Source organism: Pieris napi, chromosome 24 (genome assembly GCF_905475465.1).
Source record: "Pieris napi chromosome 24, ilPieNapi1.2, whole genome shotgun sequence".
Classification (NCBI taxonomy): Eukaryota; Metazoa; Arthropoda; class Insecta; order Lepidoptera; family Pieridae; genus Pieris; species Pieris napi.
The window spans coordinates 3,707,492-3,730,495 of NC_062257.1; the positions used below are offsets into that span (position 1 = coordinate 3,707,492).

A 23,004-nucleotide genomic window follows, 5' to 3' on the forward strand; every position below is an offset into this window, starting at 1 on the left:
GAAGTTGCCCACGGAAGATGCTACGGCATTGGACATAAAACAACATTCGAATAATAATAGAATTTATACACTTAATGTAAGAGAATAATAATATATATTTATTTAATTTTTCAAATGTAAACTGAACTTTATTGACAATAACGACTCCTTTTCCAGTCTTTGATTATTTAATTGTAATTATTTGCATGCAATCAAAAACTATTTTTAATAATGCCAAAGAAGTATAACTTCTTATGCGCGTACATAAGTACACGCACCCTTTTTATATATACAATGATACTGGCCGTTTGAAAATTTCGAAAAATAAGACGTAATAATAATTTTACATTCCTCGCTATATCAAAATATAATTATGGCATATATTCTAAAAATAATGTTAACATGTGATTTAATATCATTTATTTTCCATATAAAATTTTGGTCGATAACCGGACGGAATGTATGCACTGCAAGCGTACCGCAAGTATAAAGCATTATTGATATATTTAATTGATTTTAAACATTTAACATAACATTCTCGGGATTTTTTGAATACTTTAATTTCAATAATTTTTACAAATACCATAGAGATTTCTTCCTCCGAATTATTTATACTAAATAATCAAATATTTTTAATTTTTGAACCTTCTAAAAAAGTCCCAATTTTTTTTACATTCTACCAAATACAATTTTTAGAATTATTACAATATGTTTACCAATAACTAGTGGTTAGGCAGCGGTGGCCTGCAGATATCTGCGTAATTCCTCCTGTGTATCGAATATCATGACGGGGAATGGGGAGCCAGGGACATGGCGACCAGCCCAACGGACTTCAACGCGATAGTCACCCGGTTCGGTGGGAGAAAACTGAAAAAAAAAAATCATGTGTTCAATTCTCACGTGGTAGAAGTGAAACCTTCAAAAACAAAGTTTTATAATTAAAATATGTAAATTAGACTTTTTCTCTATCTAAACGTAGGATCTTTTCTTTAAAAAATATATTTTAATGTTAAATTTCAATTTATAACTTTAATATCAATGTTTATTTGGTAAAAACTAAAATAATAAAATTTTAAAATAAATTCACATGATCCAACGTGGGAGAAAATGAGATAGGAAGCATTATACAGTGTATTAACTTTAAATGAAGTGTAGTACGAAGTTTTCACTTCAAAAAGTTTCTATAACTAATGATCTGTAAATGTAAATAAAATTGATAAATAATCTAATTTTATAATTAAACTACTTACTTGACTTACTTATTTAAGTTTCATCAAATCTGTTTTTTTATTTCAGAAAATGTTCAAATACACACTAATTTAAAGTTTATACACTGTATAATGCCTCCTATCTCACTCTCTCCCACGCCAAATCCTATTAATTTATGTGTCTGTCTCTTTTTACTGTCGCTTTTTCCGTTGCATCCGGTTTGAAATCACAACGATTCTAAAGAAGTTTCACTTCAAAAATAGATAAAACTAGCTAACCCGGCCACGTATATTATTCCTATACCCTGATTTTTAATTCCGTAGAATTCTGACATTTCATAAGTGTTACCACTAAAAAAGTTCTCCACCGAAAAAGGGAGCCTCCAAGTATTACGTAACGAATTTGGGGGGGGTCATTTTGTAAAACGTTACGATGCGGGGCGGGGATTGAATTACGCGTTATTGTTAATATTATTTTCGACTTACACCACATAATAGTAACTAAAGAGACACAAGGTGGTCACGAAACGTTTTACTATACTTGGGTACTGAAAAACGTTACGACGAGTTACATGGGGGGGGGGGGTCAATAATCTCCAAAAATTGCGTTACGTAATACTTGAACGATCCCAAAGGGACAAATTTGACCCATTTTAGGACAATAAAAAAAAATGCTACGTATTTTTTATTTTTACCTACAAAAACGTAAATCTTAATACATATTTACTTACTCAAGTGACCTAATACAAAAATAACTAATATTTCAATATCATATTATGTTTGTAGGTGAATATGTCAACAACTGACAACTGTCATATATTTGATATATACGAACTGTCAATGAACTTTTAGTCATTTTGATATGACATTGAAATGAGCTAAAACGTGTGAAAACTATTAAAATATGAACTTTAAATCTTAATATATATAAATTACGTGTCACGTTGTTTGTCCGCTATGGACTCCTAAACTACCGAACCGATATCTATCAAATTTGCACACCGTGTGCAGTTTGATCTAACTTAAAAGATAGGATAGCTTACATCTTAATTTAAACCCGCAAAATTTATTGCAACATATTTGTTTATTATTTGATAGTCACAATTCTAACAGATGGCGCTGTGTTGAAAGTACCAACGTTTCACATAAGCTACAATTTTATGGCATTACCACCAAAAAAGCATGGTGGTCCCCATTACCGGTGTTCTCCTACCGTTTCCCTTGAATAGTTTGCTACTATGTAATATAACAAAAACCTTAGCCACAGCAACGCTTGGCCGGTTCTACGCTCTGCTAGTTTAAAATATAATTTTTAATACAGTTGCTCAAAAAGTGGCGTATTGCAGGGACGTATAGCGTTCGGGATGTGGGCTATTACACACTCGTGCTTTTTCTTTACCATTTCCGAACTAGTGCGTTTTCTTTCCCAACTGTCAAAATAATGTCTATGAAAATGAAAAAACCAACCACGAAGTTTTTACTAAAAAAAAAAATCATAGAAATTTTTATGATTCATGCAAATTTCTAAAAAGAAGCTACTGCTTTGTTTCAATATAAGATTTAATGATTTGATTCAATGAGTTAGGTTAGATTTCATTTCATCTCCTTAAATTTCATTTCATATCAATAAAAAATTGTACTGAAGACTTGGCTGTATGGGCATAGTTCCCTTTGCCTACCCAGAATGGGTGAAGAAAAAAAAAATCTCTGCTCATATTCTTTTACAGTTGGCGCCATTTTCCAAAAATGTTCTTTGCTAGTTTAGTTGTTTGTTATATTATATATTAAATATACATGAACAATCATACGAAATTAATAATAGTTTGTCTCAAACAGTAAATATGCAACCTAAAACTTCCCCAGTTAGTAAAAAAACTGTAATTTCGATGAATATGTGAATTATACCTTTTATAAGAAATAACTGATTAGTTAGTTGAGGTTATTGTGTTTTAATATTTTATTAAATTGCTTAATTTTTTCGCAACTGTATTAAAAATAGTCGTTCAGTACACGTGCGGAACCATCATTGCAACTTGTTCCGACTGTCAACCCTCACCTTCGGCTGCGCCTCGGCTCGGGTAGACATTTGTCGGAACTCTTTGCAATGACAAGCTTTCCGCACTCGTAATGAAATATACTAATACCTTGCACAATATAGTCCGGTCCTTCTGGTTTTCCCTTTGCATCTCAACGCGAAAGGCGCCTTTGGGCCCTCGAACTCTGACGGTCAGTTGGCCTGCGCCTGCCCCGCGAGTGTCGCAAATAAAACGAGATTGAAAAGTCGCTAACACACCCGCTTCGATGCCTGGGCCGTATACACGGACCTGTAAAGAAATTCCAAAATTATTTCAACAATATAATGTATTGCATAGATTTTGTGCAGTGCAGCGACCGAAACAAGAAATTCCGTAACGAAAAAACACCTAATATACGACGTATAGGTCGGTTATCGAAAGCTGGCGCGTTCACAGTACTCACACTAATGCAATTTCACTATACAGTATGTTTAAAAATATTACTTTTTTGCCAAACTATATATTTTAGTCTACTCTGGTTTTAGTAAGGTTGGGTGGGTTGTAAATAAATAAAAATGTGTCAAATACTAAATATTATGTGCATACGAGGGTGGATCCAAAAGTTCTAAGCCCGACCAAGAACGTAAAAGAGTAGTTTGTGTAAATAATTTTTCACTTTTCGACATAAACTCCATCTAGCTCAACACACTTCACTTTTACTTCACTAACTATTCTTTCAATACTCCTCTTAGAAACCCCAGTCGCATCTGATGTCAAATTAAATATAACATTTTTTCATTAAACTGTTTTTATTAAGATGCTAAAAATAATTAAAAACATTGTGCACCATTTCACGAGATTGCCCTGATAATGTTTGAAAAAAGTTCAACATGTATAAAATAATAATAATATAAAACAGTAAAGATCAACATAAACAGTAGCAAAAGAAAAACAATAACTGTCTCTTTTATACTCATAAGCTTGACCGAGCGCGAGAGAGACGGACAGTCTTTTCGTGATGTATTTGTGATTGTATTTCAGTTTGACATCACGTCTCGCGCTTATTCACAGACACTACACAAGCACAAAGTGTAAATGTGTCACAAAGTGCAAGTGTAAATGTAATGTGGAACGCATACTGCGTCTCACATCTCTCTGACGAGATCGGTGACGTAGCGTAAGCGCGGCCGGTTCAGCCGGTACGCGTTAGAGTGAGACATATATAGGCGTGTTAGTCTGAGTCTGGTAGAGTTATTGAATTAATATAAAATAAAAAAAATACTTTCTTGTTTGGTAATTACGTCAACAGTAATTATTTACTTTTTTACAGATATTACCCACACATGCTTGAAAACGAAATGCATTTTCGAGGGTTCCTACAAACAATTAATACGTTTACGTACTATAATTTTTACTTTTGCAGACTAGAGGGGGGGGGGGGGGGGGGGCTTTTTAGGTAACACTTTCATAGTAAATAAATAAACAATTATTAAATACCTTTGACGGATCAGGAGCTCCAGCCACCTTGAGGGTAAAGGGCGAGCCGGGAACGTGTTCGCCGGCGAATTGTACGCTGAGCACGTGTTTGCCCGCTTCGGCTGGCTTCACGTTTAACGTGAACGTACCGTCGCCGTGTTCGTATAGCTCGCAGTAAGCCACCTGGAAGTCATATTAAATAAAAAAAATGTGTGCGTGTACTAGGTGTACACACGTAAGAAGTGAAACTTCTTTATGACCTTATTTTTCGAAAAATGATCTACTATATGCAACTTTACAGAAATTGGTTAAATAAAGTTAAATTAGATAAAGTTTAACAAAAGCCTTTTATCATCATAGACATGAATACAAATACAATTATTTCATTTTACCTTATTACTACTAAGATTATTACAGAAACTTATTAATTGTAATAGAATTATTACTATCATTGTTATCGTTATTATATATTTTTGTTACTAATGGCTTCGAATCTCTTCGGATCAACCGTGGTAGGGACAAGAAAAAGATGGCGCGTAACCGAAAAATGTGACAAATGTGTGTAAATTTTTTTCCAACGCCGATAAAGAAGTTTGACTTCAAAAAGCAACATGGCGCGTAACCTGCTACAAAATTTCTCCCATACGTCGATAAAGAAGTTTCACTTCAAAAGATGGCGCGTAACGGAAAAATGTGACACGTAACGAAAAAATGTTACACTAAATTTTTTTCCAAGCCCGATAAAGAAGTTTCACTTCAAAAAGTGTTAGTAGGAACTTCTCTGTAAATGAATTATTACTAAGGTAAAAGCCCCAATAGATGATCATGTACCAGTATATGATCACTCCCTGTATTTGTATATCTATATTTACACTGTATACACACTGTATACGTGCTAATGATAACATAAATTAATAAAAAATCTGCGTTTACTGCACAAGACGTTATGCGACAGAATTGCCATCAAAAGTTCTAATATGTAACTACTAAACGAATATATCAACCATAACGTGTATTTTTTCGCGATAATTACTCTCTATCTCAATCTTTCTTCTTATAGCTCTCTCCCACCTCTCGCTTCATGGCACTGTGCGTGATGCGACGTTGGCTCTATCTCACTCTATTTTGATCTTTCTCACTTGCTACATGCTACGTTCGCCCTTTCTCACTCTCTCTCATTCGGTTTCAATCGTTCTCTCTCTTTTCTTAACAAACAAAAACGCAGCGTTATAACATCTTCGTGACGCTAATATTATTATTGCGTTTCATCCGTAAAAATTTTACCCTCATGCGCCTAAAGAAGTTTCACTTCAATAAAACCTAGCCGTATTGCGGAAAAATAAATAAATAATTAATTAATTAAATATATTCACCTTTTTTTTTATGGCTCTGGCACGGTTTGTGCATTAGCCAGCGTCAAGTATAAGATTTTTTATAATTCGTGCTTTGCCTTAGTAATTCGACCGTGTCCTCCATGTACGGTTTAAGCACTCGCCCGGTACCGCACAACCCTCCCAAAGGCCGAGAACAAATTTAAATTAAATTAAAACTTGCCCTCGAACCAGGAATCGAACCCGGTACCCCTCACCTAGTTGCCACTTAATAAGACCGCTGGGCTATGAGGCCCCGATGTATATATTCACCTTATTAGGGCCAGAACAATGCGCAGTGAGCTCGCCAGGGCCGGCTCGACGCGTGTCTATCCAGGATCGAATATCTCTACCAACAACTCCTCCTGTCAATCCTGCCCCGGAACAGACCACCTTGGAGGCATCTCCGCTTTCGGAACCAGCGCTTACTTTTACAGTTAGGGGGCAACCTGGAAAGATAAAAAAATATGGTAGAATGAAAAAATTTGGGACTAAAAATATGCAATAACACATAGGAAAAAAAGCATATATTCGTGTAATTTTGTTTGCCGTTTTTTTTGAAGTTATACTTCTTTAGGCGCGTTATGAAAAATTGATGAGAGTGAAATTTTACGATGCGCGCGCACCGTGACACAAAATTAACAGAATGAAGTTGCCCACGGAAGATGCTACGGCATTGGACATAATTTAAAAACAATCTTTCGAATAATAATAGAATTTATGTTACACTTAATGTAAGAGAATAATAATATTTATTTATTTAATTTTTCAAATGTAAACTGAACTTTATTGACTATAATGACTCCTTTTCCAGTCTTTTATTATATTATTGAAATTAATTATTTGCAAGCAATCAAAAACTATTTTTAATAATGCCAAAGAAGTATAACTTCTTACGCGCATACATAAGTACACGCACCCTTTCTTTTTAAAAAAAGTCAAGCAAGTCTGCAAAGTCTTGGCCACAGATTTCTATATCTGTTTCGTGATAATTTTTTTACAAACAGGTAGCCTGGATTTAGACATAAATTTTTAGATTTTTGACATTCATTTCGATGCAAGGTTTCCTCACGACAGGGGCGAATCAACGTACGGGCTTTTTGGGCTGCAGCCCAGGGCCCCGAGGATACAAAGGGTCCCCAGTCCCTACTGAAAACAATAGGCGATATTTTGAATTAAAAAAATATCTGAAATTAAAAAAATCATCAATCAATAAGTCAAATGACCAATTGTAAATTAAAATACCACGTGTTTTTATTATCGAAGAAATAAATTTAAAAAATTAAATTTATAATTTGTATTAATTTTCGATACTTAATATTTTAATGACAATTAAATTCCTAACACATCTTCCTTTTTCCCTTCATCTATGTCTCGGAAATCTTAAGTTTTAGATTTGTATAAATATGAACGAGACTTAAAAAATATTTAACAAAGAAGTTTCACTTCTGACATGTTACTTTGTACGCACGCACTTTTTTTTAAAATTAGGATCCTCTTAAAATTAATCATTGCTGCGCCGGATTGCCTTAGACCCTAAACCCTATGGAACCTAAAACTTTTATAGTATACAAGCGGGCGTATGGACTTTTCAAAATAATCACAAATAAATATATATACAAGAGTCCCCTCTCGCAGTCGCTGCAAACATAAAAATCTTTCAAAATTATAGCAAACATTAAACTTGTACCTTTAACAAGTCGTCCAGCCCATAGAACCCTCAAATGGTGATCTCCAGCTCTTCTGGGTGTGTACGTGGCCCTCCACAGACCGGGCCCTGCAGCTGTCAACGCCACGGGAACGGACTCTCCGTCTGGAGAGTTTAGTGACGCTTCGGGAGAGCCAAGACCCGCTGCACTGCCATCTATGTTATTTATTTATGCTTTATTACCTTATTCACAAACATACACATAACAAAACTACAAAAAAAACATGTTACAAAAGTTATAAGGCAACGGGCGGCCTTATCGCTAACAAGCGATTTCTTCCAGGCAACCCTAATGTGGAACAATAAAAAACAAACACCTACAAAGGGTAGAGTACAAGAATTGCAAAAATTATTAACAAAAAAAAAAAATAACCCATATGTTACCATATTTCAAGTGTTTTTAGATATTTTTTTTGGAATGTATATGTCATTTGTTTTGGCATTTATTGATAAACGCCTGTGATATTTTTATCTGAATGTTTTTAGTATGTGTATATATGTCGCAGCCTAGCTAGCTTAATTAGCCGTTCAATTAACAGCCTAGCCGTTTAACTAGCGGCCTGAGAATGATTTAACAGCTAAAAACCGTGGGGTTTTAGTGGGTATGCACAACAGCCAGTCCCACATAACCCTTCCCCACCAGGTTCACCGTGCCGCGGGAAATGCGTAACGCATTTCCTCACGAAAAAAAAAAGTTGATTAAACAACTAGGAAAATGACTTGGGTCGATGACGTTTCATTACTTGCCTAGGCTTGACTATTCAATTTAATTTTACTTTCTGCCACTCTCAAACTCGAAACGAAACTCTTCAAACTGTCAATATGGCGTTGGAAAATCACAACTTTGATGGTGTTTTCAAAGTTTTCATGAAAAACAACAGTGGAAGAGTATAGTGACAATGATAAAATAAATATTTTGTATGTCACATGTTTACCTTTTTTAATTTCTGCTAAATAATGACCCTATCGTACGAATGGCCTAAGCATTAGCCAGCCAGTTTATTAAATGTTGTAAAATAACGCCACGGCTGAATATCGTTCAGGCCGCTAGTAAAACGGCGCCGTTTAGTTAAAAGGCTAGGCTGTTAATTGAACGGCTAATTAAGGTAGTTGGCTGCGACATATTAACGATATTAAAAATATTCTAGATCGCGGATGATGATGCATTCTTTGTCAACATAAGATAAATTACATTATTTTTGGACGTGAATTCTGAATGGATTTTTGAGAGTAAATAGTAATACAATTGTAAGGGATTTTAAAACTTAGTAATCGCATATAGATCGGACAATTGCAATGTCCTCTTTGTAAATGTTATATTATGTATAGAATTTTTGAAATCATATTTAATAATTCGTTAAAAATAAACGCAGTTTGTAGAAAATGTGCGTATTTGAACCTTTTTAATTACCTTCAATCGTAATCAGTCACCAACTTAATCTGATATGTAACAATTACTATTACATTTAAAACACTAAGACCTTATAAAAAAAATCCTGAAAAATACTATTTCCTAATAAATACTTCCGACTAGAGTCTTTAAAAAGCGACTTAGTGTATTACTTTTGGAAAAAATGTTCTATTCAATAAATGATTATTTGCGTGAAACACTGTAATTGACATAAATTTAATAAAGTATGATACAAGTCAATTCTTATATTATCTGTATCGTATCTACGACTATGACTAATAATATAAAATTCCTTAAGATAAACTAGCGCGCCATTGTGTGTGGCAGAATATGCGAACTTACGATTGTACCACCTTAAAATTTTTGTACCATATTCTTGCAATAAATAAATTATTATTATAGGTTAAGGAATAACTTCATTTCTCATAAGAATTGCATACATAATTCACTTACTGAGAAACAATATTTAAATTTTTTAAATTAGAGCGCACAGATGTAGGTACGTATATAAAATAACAAAACAGCAACGAAAGTGTGGGTAGACATAATAAACTTGATCAGTTAACCAAAACGGGGGCCTCATAGCCTAGCAGTCTTATTAAGTGACAGCTAGGTGAGGGGTACCGGGTTCGATTCCCGGTTCGAGGGCAAGTTTTAATTTAATTTAAATTTGTTCTCGGCCTTTGGGAGGGTTGTGCGGTACCGGGCGAGTGCTTAAACCGTACATGGAGGACACGGTCGAATTTCTAAAGACAAGCACGAATTATAAAAAATCCTATACTTGACGCTGGCTAATGCATCAAACCGTGCCAGAGCCATAAAAAAAATAAAGCTAGAACCAATAAATATAGTTTAAAAAAAACTAAAAAAAAACATGCTTTTCGAGCATCGAGCAACCCGAATATATATTGCTCGATAGACGAATAATATGGCACAGAGCGCCCCACGCTTTTTCACAATAATACCAGTATTTTTTGTTCATTACCATTTTCAGCCTAAATTAGGAATTATTTTCCACTTTTTAGTTGGATGTGCTTTAAAAGCGTGTTTTTTAGTTTTTTTTAACTATATTTATTTTTTATTTTTTCGGATTATTGCATTGTCATCGATCTTTGACAGGTGCGCAAAGTTTGAATTAAATCTGTCCGTTAAAAGTGGGTCAAAATCGAGTCCGAAGGAGTCGGTTACATACATACATACATACATACAGGTGAAGCTAATATAAAGCGTGTAAAAAACTCACCAATAGTAAAAACGGCGGGTGTATGAGGTGCCGCATGAGCCAATCCCCGACCTGCCAACGTGACCCTATCCGCCGTGTTCCCAGAAGCAACTAACGCTCTCCTCGGTGCTCCGGAAACTAACGCCCCGTTATACGTTAGCTCCAACTCTTGTTCACCACTAACGCCCTCAGGTGCTGTTAGTGTTACAACAGCACGGCCGGATACTGTTTCAACGCCTGAAGAAAATTGTTAATTTAAAATTTAGTTTTTTATAGGCCTTGGCGGTAGATATGTCAACGTAAAATTGTAAAAACCGTTAGATTGTAATCTATCTCGCGAGATTGTAAACTGTCGAAAAATTGTGAACTCAACGTACTGCTTACAATTTAACGTCTTATTATTCGGTAGATTAAGAGAGAATTATGGATTACCTACTAAGTAATAAATACTAATTTTTGAAGTGCATTCATTTTATATGACCGATACCCTTGTTTCATTCCTAACTCTATGGACATATAACGGTCTACTATAAAGCCGACCAATCAGCGCGCGAGGTGCGTACCGTTTCACAATTTGACGATTTCACTTCGATAACATATTATATCTACCGAATAATAATACGTTAAATTGTAAGCAGTACGTCAAGTTCACAATCTTTCGACAGTTTATAATCTCGCGAGATAGATTACAATCTAACGGTATTTACAATTTTACGTTAACAGATACATATATAAGAAACTAGCTGACCTGGCAAACGTTGTTTTGCCATGTATATTATTTATAATAAAAAATAGAGGTTGATCGTAGAGGGGTGAAAATTAGGGGTTGTATGTATTTTTGTATGTTGTATCATAAAAAAAATAGAAATTAAAAATTTTGTCTAAAAAATAAAATTTAGGGGTGGACTACCCCTAACATTTAGGGGGATGAAAAATAGATGTTGGCCGATTCTCATAGATACCGGATAAGCACAAAAAATTTCATCAAAATCGGTCAAGCCGTTTCGGAGGAGTATGGCAACGAAAACTGTGACACGAGAATTTTATATATTAGATAATAGTATCGTAGCGTTCCCAGTCGCACCTTGACGTAAAATAAGTACGTAACGTAACGTAAACGATTAATCTAATGGGCTATTTAAATTTCCGATTATTTATTACGAAGTACAGAATTGACACAAATTGTACTTGTGTTCTATAAAAGGGTTTACTTTAAATTAAATTAATCATTCATAATTTCAATCCACCTTCTATGGCACTTTTAGGGTACAAACATAATATTAAACCAACATATATTAAAAATTCCAGAAAAAAAATAACGGTATACACACGAACATAATGTCAAAATATAGAACTCTAAAACTATTAATGAACATTATCTTAGCTTAAGTCATTATTATAGTATTATAATATATTAAGTCAACATAATATCACTATAGCCATAATTATAGTAAAGATGCACTCTTTTGTGAACTTTATAAAAAAAAAATTGTATACATGTCTTGCCAAAATCCAGTCGCAAATACTGTGAGATATAAGTCAAACTCAAAATAACTTTATTATTAATTTAAAGTACACTTATGTCAGAAAAGAAATTAAATAAATTGTAAATTTACATTTACTAGTTCGCAAGTCAAGAGCGTAGAGCGGGAAAGAAGAACTGGCAAGAAACTCTTTTTTAACCAAGTATTGAGTCACACAAATTGTTGTAGATGTCATTATCGAGAACGATTTTTTGTGTTTAGGCCATTATTAATAATTTCCCGAATCTTAATGAGGTATTTTGTCTATATTTGTTTTATTATATACTAGCAGACCGGCCAAGCGTTGCTAAGGTTTTTGTTATATTACATAGTAGCAAACTATTCAAGGGAAACGGTAGGAGAACACCAGTCATGGGGACCACCATGCTTTGTTGGTGGTTATGCCATTAAATTGTAGCTTATGTGAAACGTTGGTACCTTAAACACAGCGCCATCTGTTAGAATTGTGACGATCAAATAATAAACAAATATTTTGCAATAAAATAATATTGCGGGTACAAATTGAGATGTAAGCTATCCTATCTTTTAAGTTGGATCAAACTACACACGGTGTGCAAATTTGACTGATATCGGTTCGGTAGTTTAGGAGTCCATAGCGGACAAACAACGTGACACGTAATTTATATATATATATATTAAGATAAGTCATAATTATTAATAAAATAATGATTTATTTAACTTACGTTGATGTCTCCCAGCCAATAAACACTCCAGGGTTCCAGGTCCAGCGTTGCTTGTGTCCAAAACCAGTTTTGAGGGAGCTCGAACTCTTCCCGAGTTGTCTGTTCCCCACCCACCCACAGCTACTATCGCCGATGTGTCTATGACCTATGAAAACATTATCTTTCATGATTTTTTAATAGAAATAAAAATGGTTTAATAATTTGTTATGCGATTTCCTAAAATAATTCTATATTTTACCTAAATAATTGTGGAAGATTACAAAGAAGTTGGTGGGTGGTGATTTCCTCACTCAATAAATATTGTCAGAGGAAATGCTGCCAGCATTAATAACTATCTTTACGCGATACACAAAGACCAAACGTTTGTTTTTTTTATGGCAAGACCAAACGTTTTAAATTTATTTTTGAAATGATTTTATAAAATACTAGGGGTTGATCGTAAAGGGTAGATGAAAATTAAGGGTGGTATGTATTTTTGTATGCTGTATCACAAACAATAAAAACAAAAATGTTGTCTAAAAAATCAAAATATTTTTTTTGGGGTGGACACCCCTTATCACTTAGGGGTTTGAAAGATAGTAGCCGATTCTCAAACTTACTGAATATGCATAAATAAATCATAACAATCGGTCAAGCCGTTTCAGAGGAGTATGGGAACTAACATTGTGACACGAGAATTTTATATATTAGATTTTGTTAAATTTATGAATTAATTCCTCATAATCGTAGAACAATGTCGGATTTGAAAAAAATCCAAAATCCACATTTAATCATATTTATTAAAAATAATGTTATTATTTTTATTTTGTGTCAAAACAAACCCTTTTGTTTGCTTGTATGCCAATTTTCATTATAAAATATGAATTAAAATAGTTATGACAAAAACTAACATGATTATATTGTTGTGAATTTTTTTTTTTTTTTTAAAGACAATTCACACCTATTGACCTAGTCCCATGCTAAGCTGGTGAAGCTTGTGTTATGGGTACTAGGCTAAACATACATATTATAGATATAGACATATAAATACATATTTAAACACCCAAGACCTCATCACATCGATGTTCGTCTCAGCCGGGGATCGAACCCGGGACCCATGGATTCGCAGGGGTACTAACCACTAGACCTGTTCTGGATGGACTGTTCTATGTCTATGAATTGAAGAAATACCTTGACAGAAAATGGGCTTCCAGGCAATGGTCCTGATGGTAGGAATATCCTCACTTCATACTGTCCCACCACGAGTGGTATGTACGCGCACAACCACTCCCGAGGAGCACCCGCCGTCACCCTGCACTCTAGCAACCCGGAGTCCGTCTCATCTTCCTTGCCTTCTAGTCTTTCCACCTGAAATATTAAAAAAAGGGTTCGTATACTTTTTTTTTTTTTTTTTGAAGTGAAACTTCTTTAGAATCGTTGTGATTTCAAACCGGATGCAACGGAAAAAGCGACAGTAAAAAGAGACAGACACATAAATTAATAGGATTTGGCGTGGGAGAGAGTGAGATAGGAGGCATTATACAGTGTATAAGTCAAATTCTTCCTCACACCCGTGAGGGAAGAATTTTTCACAGGAAATTATCACATAAAATCAAATGAGTTAATAAATAATAGTTTAAAAAAACTAAAAAACACGCTTTTAAAGCACATCAAACTAAAAAGTGAAAAATAATTCCTAATTTAGGCTGAAAATGGTGCTTTTGTGCTATGTGCGTTAAAATCGTGTTTTTTAAACTATTATTTATTTTTTAGTTAAATTTTTTATATTTTTTTTCGGATTATTGCATTGTCATCGATCTTTGACAGGACCTGTGGTCAAAATTTGAAAAAATCTGTCCGTTTAAAGTGGGTCAAAATCAAGTCCGAAGGAGTCGGTTACATACATACATACATACATACAGATGAAGCTAATATAAAGCGTGTAAAAAAAATACCTGAACAGTGGGTGGCGTATCATCTACACAGTGTATGGTAAAGGCCGCTTCTTTGCCAACGTGCGCGTGCGCAAGTCCCGTTCCCGAACATTTGGCTGCTATACTTGCGCGGGAGCTTAGCACTCCAAGGGACATCGGGCTTCCGGGGACACTTGCACCTATTTTTTTAATATAAAATATGTATAGAGATGCCTTCGTATATATTATTTAGGTATCGAGACATTTCCTTTATATATATGTATATTATATAATTCTCGTGTCACAATGTTCGTTCCCATACTCCCCCGAAACGGCTTGACCGATTATTCTGAATTTTTTAATGCACCACGGGTGTCCACTACAATTTTTTTGTTTTAATTTTTTTATGATACAGCATACAAAAATACATACAACCCCTAATTTTTACCCCTCTACGTACCTACCCATAGTTATTTTTATTGAACTAAAAAAATGTTTCCTAGAAATAATATACATGGCAAAACAACGTATATATCTTCTGAGTGTGTTGGTAATTAATCTCTTCCTAAATGACAGGATCGATTTTGATGAAATTACGAATAGTAAATATTTCAATATAAAAACAACAAAGTAAATATCACTACCTAAAAAGTTTTAACGAATCGTTGTAATAACGGGTAGTATATAATATAGAAACAAAAATACCTCCATATGTAACATATATCCTGTAATGAGCGGGCATCGTCGGCCTCAATCGCACTTTGTACAGAGTCCCATCTTCCCTTATGTCAACGGGTAGGCGCACGCGTCGCTTCCCCATTGCTTCACAGAGCACGTCTAATTCACCCACACCCGCGTCTTTTGTGTCAACTGAAAATATTAATTTTACTTATATAATATTATATAGAAATATAAAAAAAAATATTTATGTAAGTTTAGTAGGAGGCTCGCCTGATGTCCCGATGCCCATGGACACTTTATACCAGAAGACTCGCGAGTGCGTTGCTGGCCTTTGATATGCTCTTAAATTCAATTCGACATAGTGGTGGAGTCAAAAACTGCCTTAAAACGCTTAATAATAATAATCAGTGGCGGTACCTATTTAGGTCTGGGCCTCAGATTTCTGAATCTGTTTCATGATCATTTTTCAATCTAATAGGCAAATATCAGCCTCCAGTGCCTGACACACGCCGTCGACTTTTTGGGTCTAAGACATGTCGTTTCCTCACGGTGTTTTCCTTCACCGTTCCAGCAAATGTTAAATGCGCACAAAGAAAGAAAGTTCATTGGTGCACAGCCGCGGATCGAACCTACGACCTCAGGTATGAGAGTCGCACGCTGAACACTAGGCCAACACTGCTCAAGAACGCCTAGTTATGATATGAGTTATTTCCAAGTGACTTAAATTTGTTCTCTTTATTAGTGTTTACAAATGAAATCAAATGAAATCGAGTTCTTTTATCACATAATCTCTGACATATATTTCAATCTCTACTGTACAAAAATTATTTTACCACAACTTTCGTACTAAATGCACATGATACTTTTTCTTTTATATGTGTTATTTTTTATTTTGGTTATGTCTAAATAACTTTAATATGTATTATGTATTTTTGCACTTCTTGCTTGCCTTATCTATTTTTTTTCAGTGGGCCAATTGGCCGCCTCCTTTTCATTTAATGATGTCAATTTTATTATGTTAATGCAACGAAGTCAACACTTCGTCAAAATTATCAACATAATTTTAGATAAATAAAAATTAAAAGAATTTAATACGTAAAAACTACTGACAACACGGTTGACAAATCTAGAACCACCAGTAAAACTAACCAAAATTTAATAGAAAATGCACAAACAATCGACAATACCATCAAAAGTCAAAAATCATTTATTCATATAGGTAACACAATGTACACTTATGAACGTCAAAAAAGAAATATACATTAAATTCTTCTAATTTTACATTTACTGCCAGTTCTCAAATCAAGGGCGTAGAACGGAAGAGAAGAACTGGCAATAAACTCTCCGTCACTCTTTTCATTCGCTACAACAATGAAATACATAAAAAAAGATAAAACGTCAAACAACTCACCAGTAAAATTAATAGGTGTGTGAGCGATCAAATTTCCAGTTGGCAATCCAGATAATATGACTTTGTTAGGATCGAACGATTCGCATGTGTACGGGCTGCCCGTGATTGGCTTCGATAGATGCAGTACCTCTGAAAAGATGGAAAAAGACTTGCAGAAATGAACGGAGAACTTTCTAGATACACTCGCTCGTACGGACGTAAAATAACTCATTGGTCTAGTGGTTAGTACCCCTGACTACGAATCCATGGGTCCCGGGTTCGATCCCCGGCTGAGACGAACATCGATGTGATGTGCATTTGGTGTTGTGCTTAGGTGTTGGGTGTTTAAATATGTATTTATATGTATATCTATCTATAATATGTATGTATATCCGTTGCCTAGTACCCATAACACAAGCTTCACCAGCTTAGCATGGGATTAGGTCAATTGGTGTGTGTGTGAAGTGTAATTGCCTATTAGAAGAAGATGTTTTGTACGAGGGAATGTTAAAGCCGAAAATCCCATTGGTGAATGACCGTGATTCGAATGAACGTACTCAATTTCATATGAAAAAAGAGTGTGTGTACTTATGTACACGGGTTAGAAGTTATACTTCTTTGGAACAACATAGTTGAAATCAACAGAAGCAATAATTACAAATTATATATCTATAAATACACTCAAAACAGTTTTATCACTAATATTCAATATATATAGATATACTAATAAATCATAAATTATTAGTATATACTATCACCGTCGTATATGAAATTAATTTAATAAAAACACCAAAATAATATTTATTTATTCACACTGTTTCATTGTACTATTCCGAAACACGTGTTCTAAATATAAAAATACTAGAACATAGTTATTATCGATTTTCATGCCACCTAGAACTAACTTCATTCTGTTAATTTTGTGTCACGGTGCGCGCGCATCGTAAAAATTCACTCTCATCATATTTTGTCTCCATCGCGCCATAAGTATAACTTCAAAAATAATATGACAGAAACCTTGTCCTAACAAACTGAATATCAGAGTTATCTAAATTGGTGCAAAAGTAGGGTTACACACATTTTTTGCAAGCAAACGCAACAGTCACACTGCCAGAGTGCGCGTGTACGTAGCCGGACTTTTAGAGTATTATTCTTCTGGTTATCCGGCTCGAAGGACCAAACTATAAGCGTACGGTGTCGATCTGAACCACCGCCGCTATTCTTGAAATGAAACTCTGGAGTTATAAATCTTCCGTTTATTGGTCGAACGTTAGTGATGGTGACACAAAAAAAAAGGGTGCGTGTACTTATGTACGCGCTTAAGAAGTTATACTTCTTTGGCATTATTAAAAATAGTTTTTGATTGCATACAAATAATTAATTACAATTAAATAATCAAAGACTGAAAAAGGAGTCATTATAGTCAATTAAGTTCAGTTTACATTTGAAAAATTAAATAAATAATTATTTATTATTATTCTCTTACATTAAGTGTAACATAAATTATATTTAGTTAAAAGTATATATTATTATATATTTAGAACATCTCTACCAAACACTAAGATGTATGCATGTCTAGCTTTGGCAGTATTGCACAATATAAAATTAATAAATTTCTTTGAAAAAATAATTAAAACTCCTTATTTGTTTAAAAAGTAAATGACAAATGTCATTATGGTCATTCAAAATTCTTGGCATACGAACTTCACGCATATTCTATTTCTTTTTACTTGTAGATTGTCTTATTCCTATCTCGCTCGCGCACGCTATAATCACACTCCCAATTTTGTGTCACAGGTGCGCGTACATCGTAAAATTTCACTCTCATAAATTTTTCATTACGCGCCTAAAGAAGTATAACTTCAATAATATAGCGAAGCAAGCTTACGACTAACGTCCGTCCGGCACGGCTGCTTTAATCTATCAAAAATAATAATAAGCTACACTATTCTCAAAGGATCCAGCTGACGATTCATATATTACCTATAGTACTCTGCCCGACTTCGGTTATGGTGAACTCGGCCTGAAGCAATCCAGATTTGGTTTGATAGCAGCGAACGGGTAACGCTCTGGTCCCGGGCCCCGATACCACGACGTCGAACTCGCGAGCCGCGCGACCCAAAGTGTCGATGCTGAAGGAAGAGACGCGACTCACTTGACCGTGGTACAGGCCGAGACCAGATGCTGATACCTGGAAGCAGATTTTAATTATCAGTCTAAGGGTATGGGAGATATGTATGAAATTGGATGGGATGGGATATGGGAAATTTAGGGCAATAATGGAAATAATGGGTATTTGATGGCAATCACGGAAATTATGGGAAATAGATGGAAATTATGAGAAATAGATAGAAAACATGGGAAATAGATAGAAAACATGGGAAATAGATTGATAACATGAGAATTTGATGGAGATTATGGATAATTGATTTAGATTACGGGAAATAGATGGCAATAATGGAAATTATGGGAAATAGATGGAAATTATGGGAAATAGATTGAATTTATGGAAAATAGATGGCAATCATGGAAACTGGATGGGAATGGAAACTATGGAAAATTGATGAAATATATGGAAAATAGATTAAAGATTAGAATTATTATTTCTAAAGTGCCAATTAACGATACGAATAACATAATAAAAAAATAATGGGAATTGGACCTGTATGTATGTGATATTTAACTATCTATTTAGGTTTTCTAAGCGAATATGACAAATTTAGTATATGTATGTTTGTTCCAAAATTTATTGTAAACGATATCAAAACTTTACTGACAGCGTACATCGACATCTTTTTATCGATACTTGCACGGAAACTGGCCTAGCACGTTTCGCACGTATGTGTGCGTGCACGTAACCTGTAAGTGCGCTTTGTGCCCATATAACTTTTAATATATTATTTGGTAATCGTTTAACATTAAACTTGTGGTTTCATCTACATATATATAACATAATATATTTACAGTAACAAATTTGTTTATTATTTTCTGGACATAAAGATATCTTGTTAGTAAACTTACTTATAAGAATGTTTTTATAGTGAATGAACATTGAATATATTAATAAATCCATTTATTACCTCCTGTCCATGATGACCAGGCATCACATCCACCATCAGAGCCTCCCTCGCAATTGGTATCCCACTCCACAATAAGGTGATCCTATGGGGAGCCGCCCTGGCCGGATGCCACACCAGCTCTGTCCTGGAGCCGCCCCTCCTCCGCACCGAATGTGGGACTGTTCGCCCACAGCTGGTCACGCGAGCTGAAAGACGCCCGCTACCAGCACTGCTTGTGCTTACTGAAAAAGTACATTGATAAATTTAACCGACGTTTTGGGGGCCATAAGCCTAGCGGTCTTATTAAGTGGCAGCTAGGTGAGGGGTACCGGGTTCGATTCCCGGTGCGAGGGCAAGTTTTAATTTAATTTAAATTTGTTCTCGGCCTTTGGGAGGGTTGTGCGGTACCGGGCGAGTGCCTAAACCGCACATGGAGGACATGATCGAATTTCTAAAGACAAGCACGAATTATAAAAATCTTATACTTGACGCTGGCTAATGCACAAATTGTGCCAGAGCCATAAAAAAAAATCCGACGTTTCGCGTGCTTTACAGCGTGCGTGGTCACGGTGACTGAAGACAAAAGGCGTTGAATGTCAAAAAGTATCACAGCTGTAAATTATGTAAAATAATTATAAATTTATAATAATACATAATATCAATCCGGTAAAAAAGTGTTTTCTTTAAATTAAAGATTACTTGAACTTTTTGAAGTGAAACTTCTTTAGGCGCGTTTTTGTCGAAGTAAAGGGAGAGAGCGATTGAGAGACAGTGAGAAGGGCGACCTTATAGAAATTATATTTTTAAAAGTAAAATTTATTAAAGAGAATTTCTAAAATGTTAGTATTTTCTATTTTATGCAAAATAATTTATGGAAATCTCAAATGAGGAACTGTAAATTAAAATGCCACGTGTTTTTATTATCGAAGAAATAAATTAAAATAATAAAATGTATTATTTGTATTAATTCTCGACAATTTTAATGACAATTAAATTCATTAAATTCCTAAGATATGTTCCTTTTTCCGTCCCTCTAAGTCTCGGAAATCTAGTTTTAGATTTGTATAAATATGAACAAGAGTTAAAAAATAGTTTGCCAAAGAATTTTCATTTCTGTCATGTTTACTTTGTACGCACGCACTTTTTTTTATAGAACAGGGGGCAAACGGGCAGGCTCACCTCATGTTAAGTGATACCGCCACACATGGTCAATGCCTCGCGAGTGCGTTGCCGGCCTTTTACTCACTTACCAACTTACCAGTAATAATAGCTGGACGATGCGCTAGAGCCTCTCCGATAGATAGAACCTTAACTGCTGATGGATCCAGGGCCTCCACCTCAGCGACGGACCCTCGAGGGCTGCGGATGACGTATCTCCCGATTCGGGACACGGGGAATGTGACGATTCCCTCATCTTCAAAAACGTCTGCGACCCTGGTACCAGTCGGAGATAGAACTTCTACATCTGTCAGGTTTTCGTCTATTTCTATTGTAGCTGTCGTTCCTATAAACATAATTTTACACGCTTTATATTAGCTTCACCTGTATGTATGTATGTAACCGACTCCTTCGGACTCGATTTTGACCCACTTTTAACGGACAGATTTAATTCAAACTTTGCGCACCTGTCAATCGATGACAATGCAATAATCCGAAAAAAAAAATGAAAAAAGTAAAAAAAAAAAATTAACTAAATAATAAATAATAGTTTAAAAAAACTAAAAAACACGCTTTTAAAGCACATCAAACTAAAAAGTGTGCCATATTTTTCGTCTATCGAGCAACCCACGCTTTTTCACAATAATACCAGTATTTTTTGTTCATTACCATTTTCAGCCTAAATTAGGAATTATTTTTTACATTATAGTTTGATGTGCTTTAAAAGCATGTTTTATAGTTTTTTTTAACTATTATTTATTATATAAGCGCGGCGACCGAATCTAGAAATTCCGTAACGAAAAAACCTAACGCACGATGACGTAATATAGGTGCGGCCAATACGCGTTAGAGCGGGACAGAACGCATACTGCGTCTCACATCGGTATAGCGTGATCGGATAGGCGTGTTAGTCTGAGCCTGGTAGGTTGGATTAATATCAAAGAAAAAAAAATACTGCAAAAAGTAAATAAATAATTATAATTGCATAAGTTTATAAAAAATGCTATGCAATAGCTTTACCGCGGCAGACCCGGAGTGCCACACGTATTTTTTTTATATTATTTAACTTTAAAGCCTTTTTTATATAGATCAGAGGGCTCGCGAGTGCGTTGCCGGACTTTAAGAATTTAACTAAATGTGCCTAAACTCATGCCGATTTTGACATGGAGGAAGAATGGACCCTAGTATCAAAGTACCAGAAGTTGTATCCTTAGTCGTAATAACATCGTAAGCGCCTTTCAGTATGACGTCACCGCAGTGATGTGTAAGCCTCAAAACGTCTTTAAAAATGGCGAGTTATGGAGTAAAACCACTTGCAAATTGTCTTTAATTTAAAAAAAAACAATTAAAAAGATTAATTTAAACGTCAGTCACGTGGTCACAGATAAGTCGAATCGACGATCACGTATGTAAATATTTGTGAATTAGAAATGACGTACTAGACTTGAGGTTCAAGAATACGTATACGTACGAGCCCGTACCTTGTACGTATACGTCGTAAGGACTGGTGCGACGCCATCTTGGCTAGATAAGCCTTTTGGCGCGTACAGATACCGGCAAACATGTTGAATATTAAACAAGGGAGTGGGGGAAAGTTTGCGCAGCGTGGGACATAAACGTCAACTGATATACCAATCACGCGATCGACACGTCCTGTCCCCCCATCCGAGTGATACCTAAAAATCGCTTCTGCGCAGGCAAGGAAATTTGTTCAAGATGTTTGCCGGTGTCTGTACTTTAGAATATTTTCATTTTATCATACAAACTGGTTTTTAAAATCTTGACAAAGGGCGTCATACCTATTTGCACATATGTGTGTGGCTCGTTGACCCTGCATATGAAAGGGCTTCCTGGAACAGCTTGTTCGTTGAAGGTCACGGAGACTCTATGCGGTTCACGTGACACGGGCACGAAGGTCACATCGTATAGGCCACGAGCTACAGCTACCACCTATAAAAATATAGATATTATGTGTTCCGTTTGACGTCCGAGGTCCATTATGAGAGAGTACATCGTTTCCTTTTCCGCCCAAATCGCTAGTATCCGACCTTTTCCCACCACGTGACACCGCCGCCAGCGCCCAGCGTTTGAAACTGGAACTAACTTTTTATCGCGCTAAAGCAAGCCGCCAGAGTTCTTGTTCATTGTTGCGTCGTTTTTCGTCTTGCACAGTCGCTAGTGCACACTTAAAAACGAATCAGTATATTC

The 23,004-nt window shown here is 35.2% G+C and overlaps 1 protein-coding gene across 2 annotated transcripts in view; it reads right to left on the bottom strand.

Annotated features, from left to right (window-relative positions):
* Positions 1 to 376: 376 nt before the first annotated feature.
* LOC125061693 (filamin-A) overlaps positions 377 to 23,004 on the bottom strand; it is a 167,655-nt gene continuing 145,027 nt past the window's right edge. For both annotated transcript variants that reach the window (XM_047667242.1, XM_047667241.1), the window contains 15 exons: positions 22,596 to 22,746; positions 20,897 to 21,142; positions 19,660 to 19,880; positions 18,563 to 18,770; positions 16,601 to 16,729; positions 15,214 to 15,378; positions 14,551 to 14,708; positions 13,787 to 13,963; positions 12,617 to 12,761; positions 10,411 to 10,626; positions 7,739 to 7,912; positions 6,322 to 6,497; positions 4,700 to 4,861; positions 3,332 to 3,511; positions 377 to 846 (listed from right to left, as the gene is read on the bottom strand). In XM_047667242.1, coding sequence (XP_047523198.1) covers positions 709 to 846; positions 3,332 to 3,511; positions 4,700 to 4,861; positions 6,322 to 6,497; positions 7,739 to 7,912; positions 10,411 to 10,626; positions 12,617 to 12,761; positions 13,787 to 13,963; positions 14,551 to 14,708; positions 15,214 to 15,378; positions 16,601 to 16,729; positions 18,563 to 18,770; positions 19,660 to 19,880; positions 20,897 to 21,142; positions 22,596 to 22,746 — 2,646 coding nt within the window. In that variant the 3' untranslated portion in view covers positions 377 to 708. The remainder of the gene's footprint in view (positions 847 to 3,331; positions 3,512 to 4,699; positions 4,862 to 6,321; positions 6,498 to 7,738; positions 7,913 to 10,410; positions 10,627 to 12,616; positions 12,762 to 13,786; positions 13,964 to 14,550; positions 14,709 to 15,213; positions 15,379 to 16,600; positions 16,730 to 18,562; positions 18,771 to 19,659; positions 19,881 to 20,896; positions 21,143 to 22,595; positions 22,747 to 23,004) is intronic.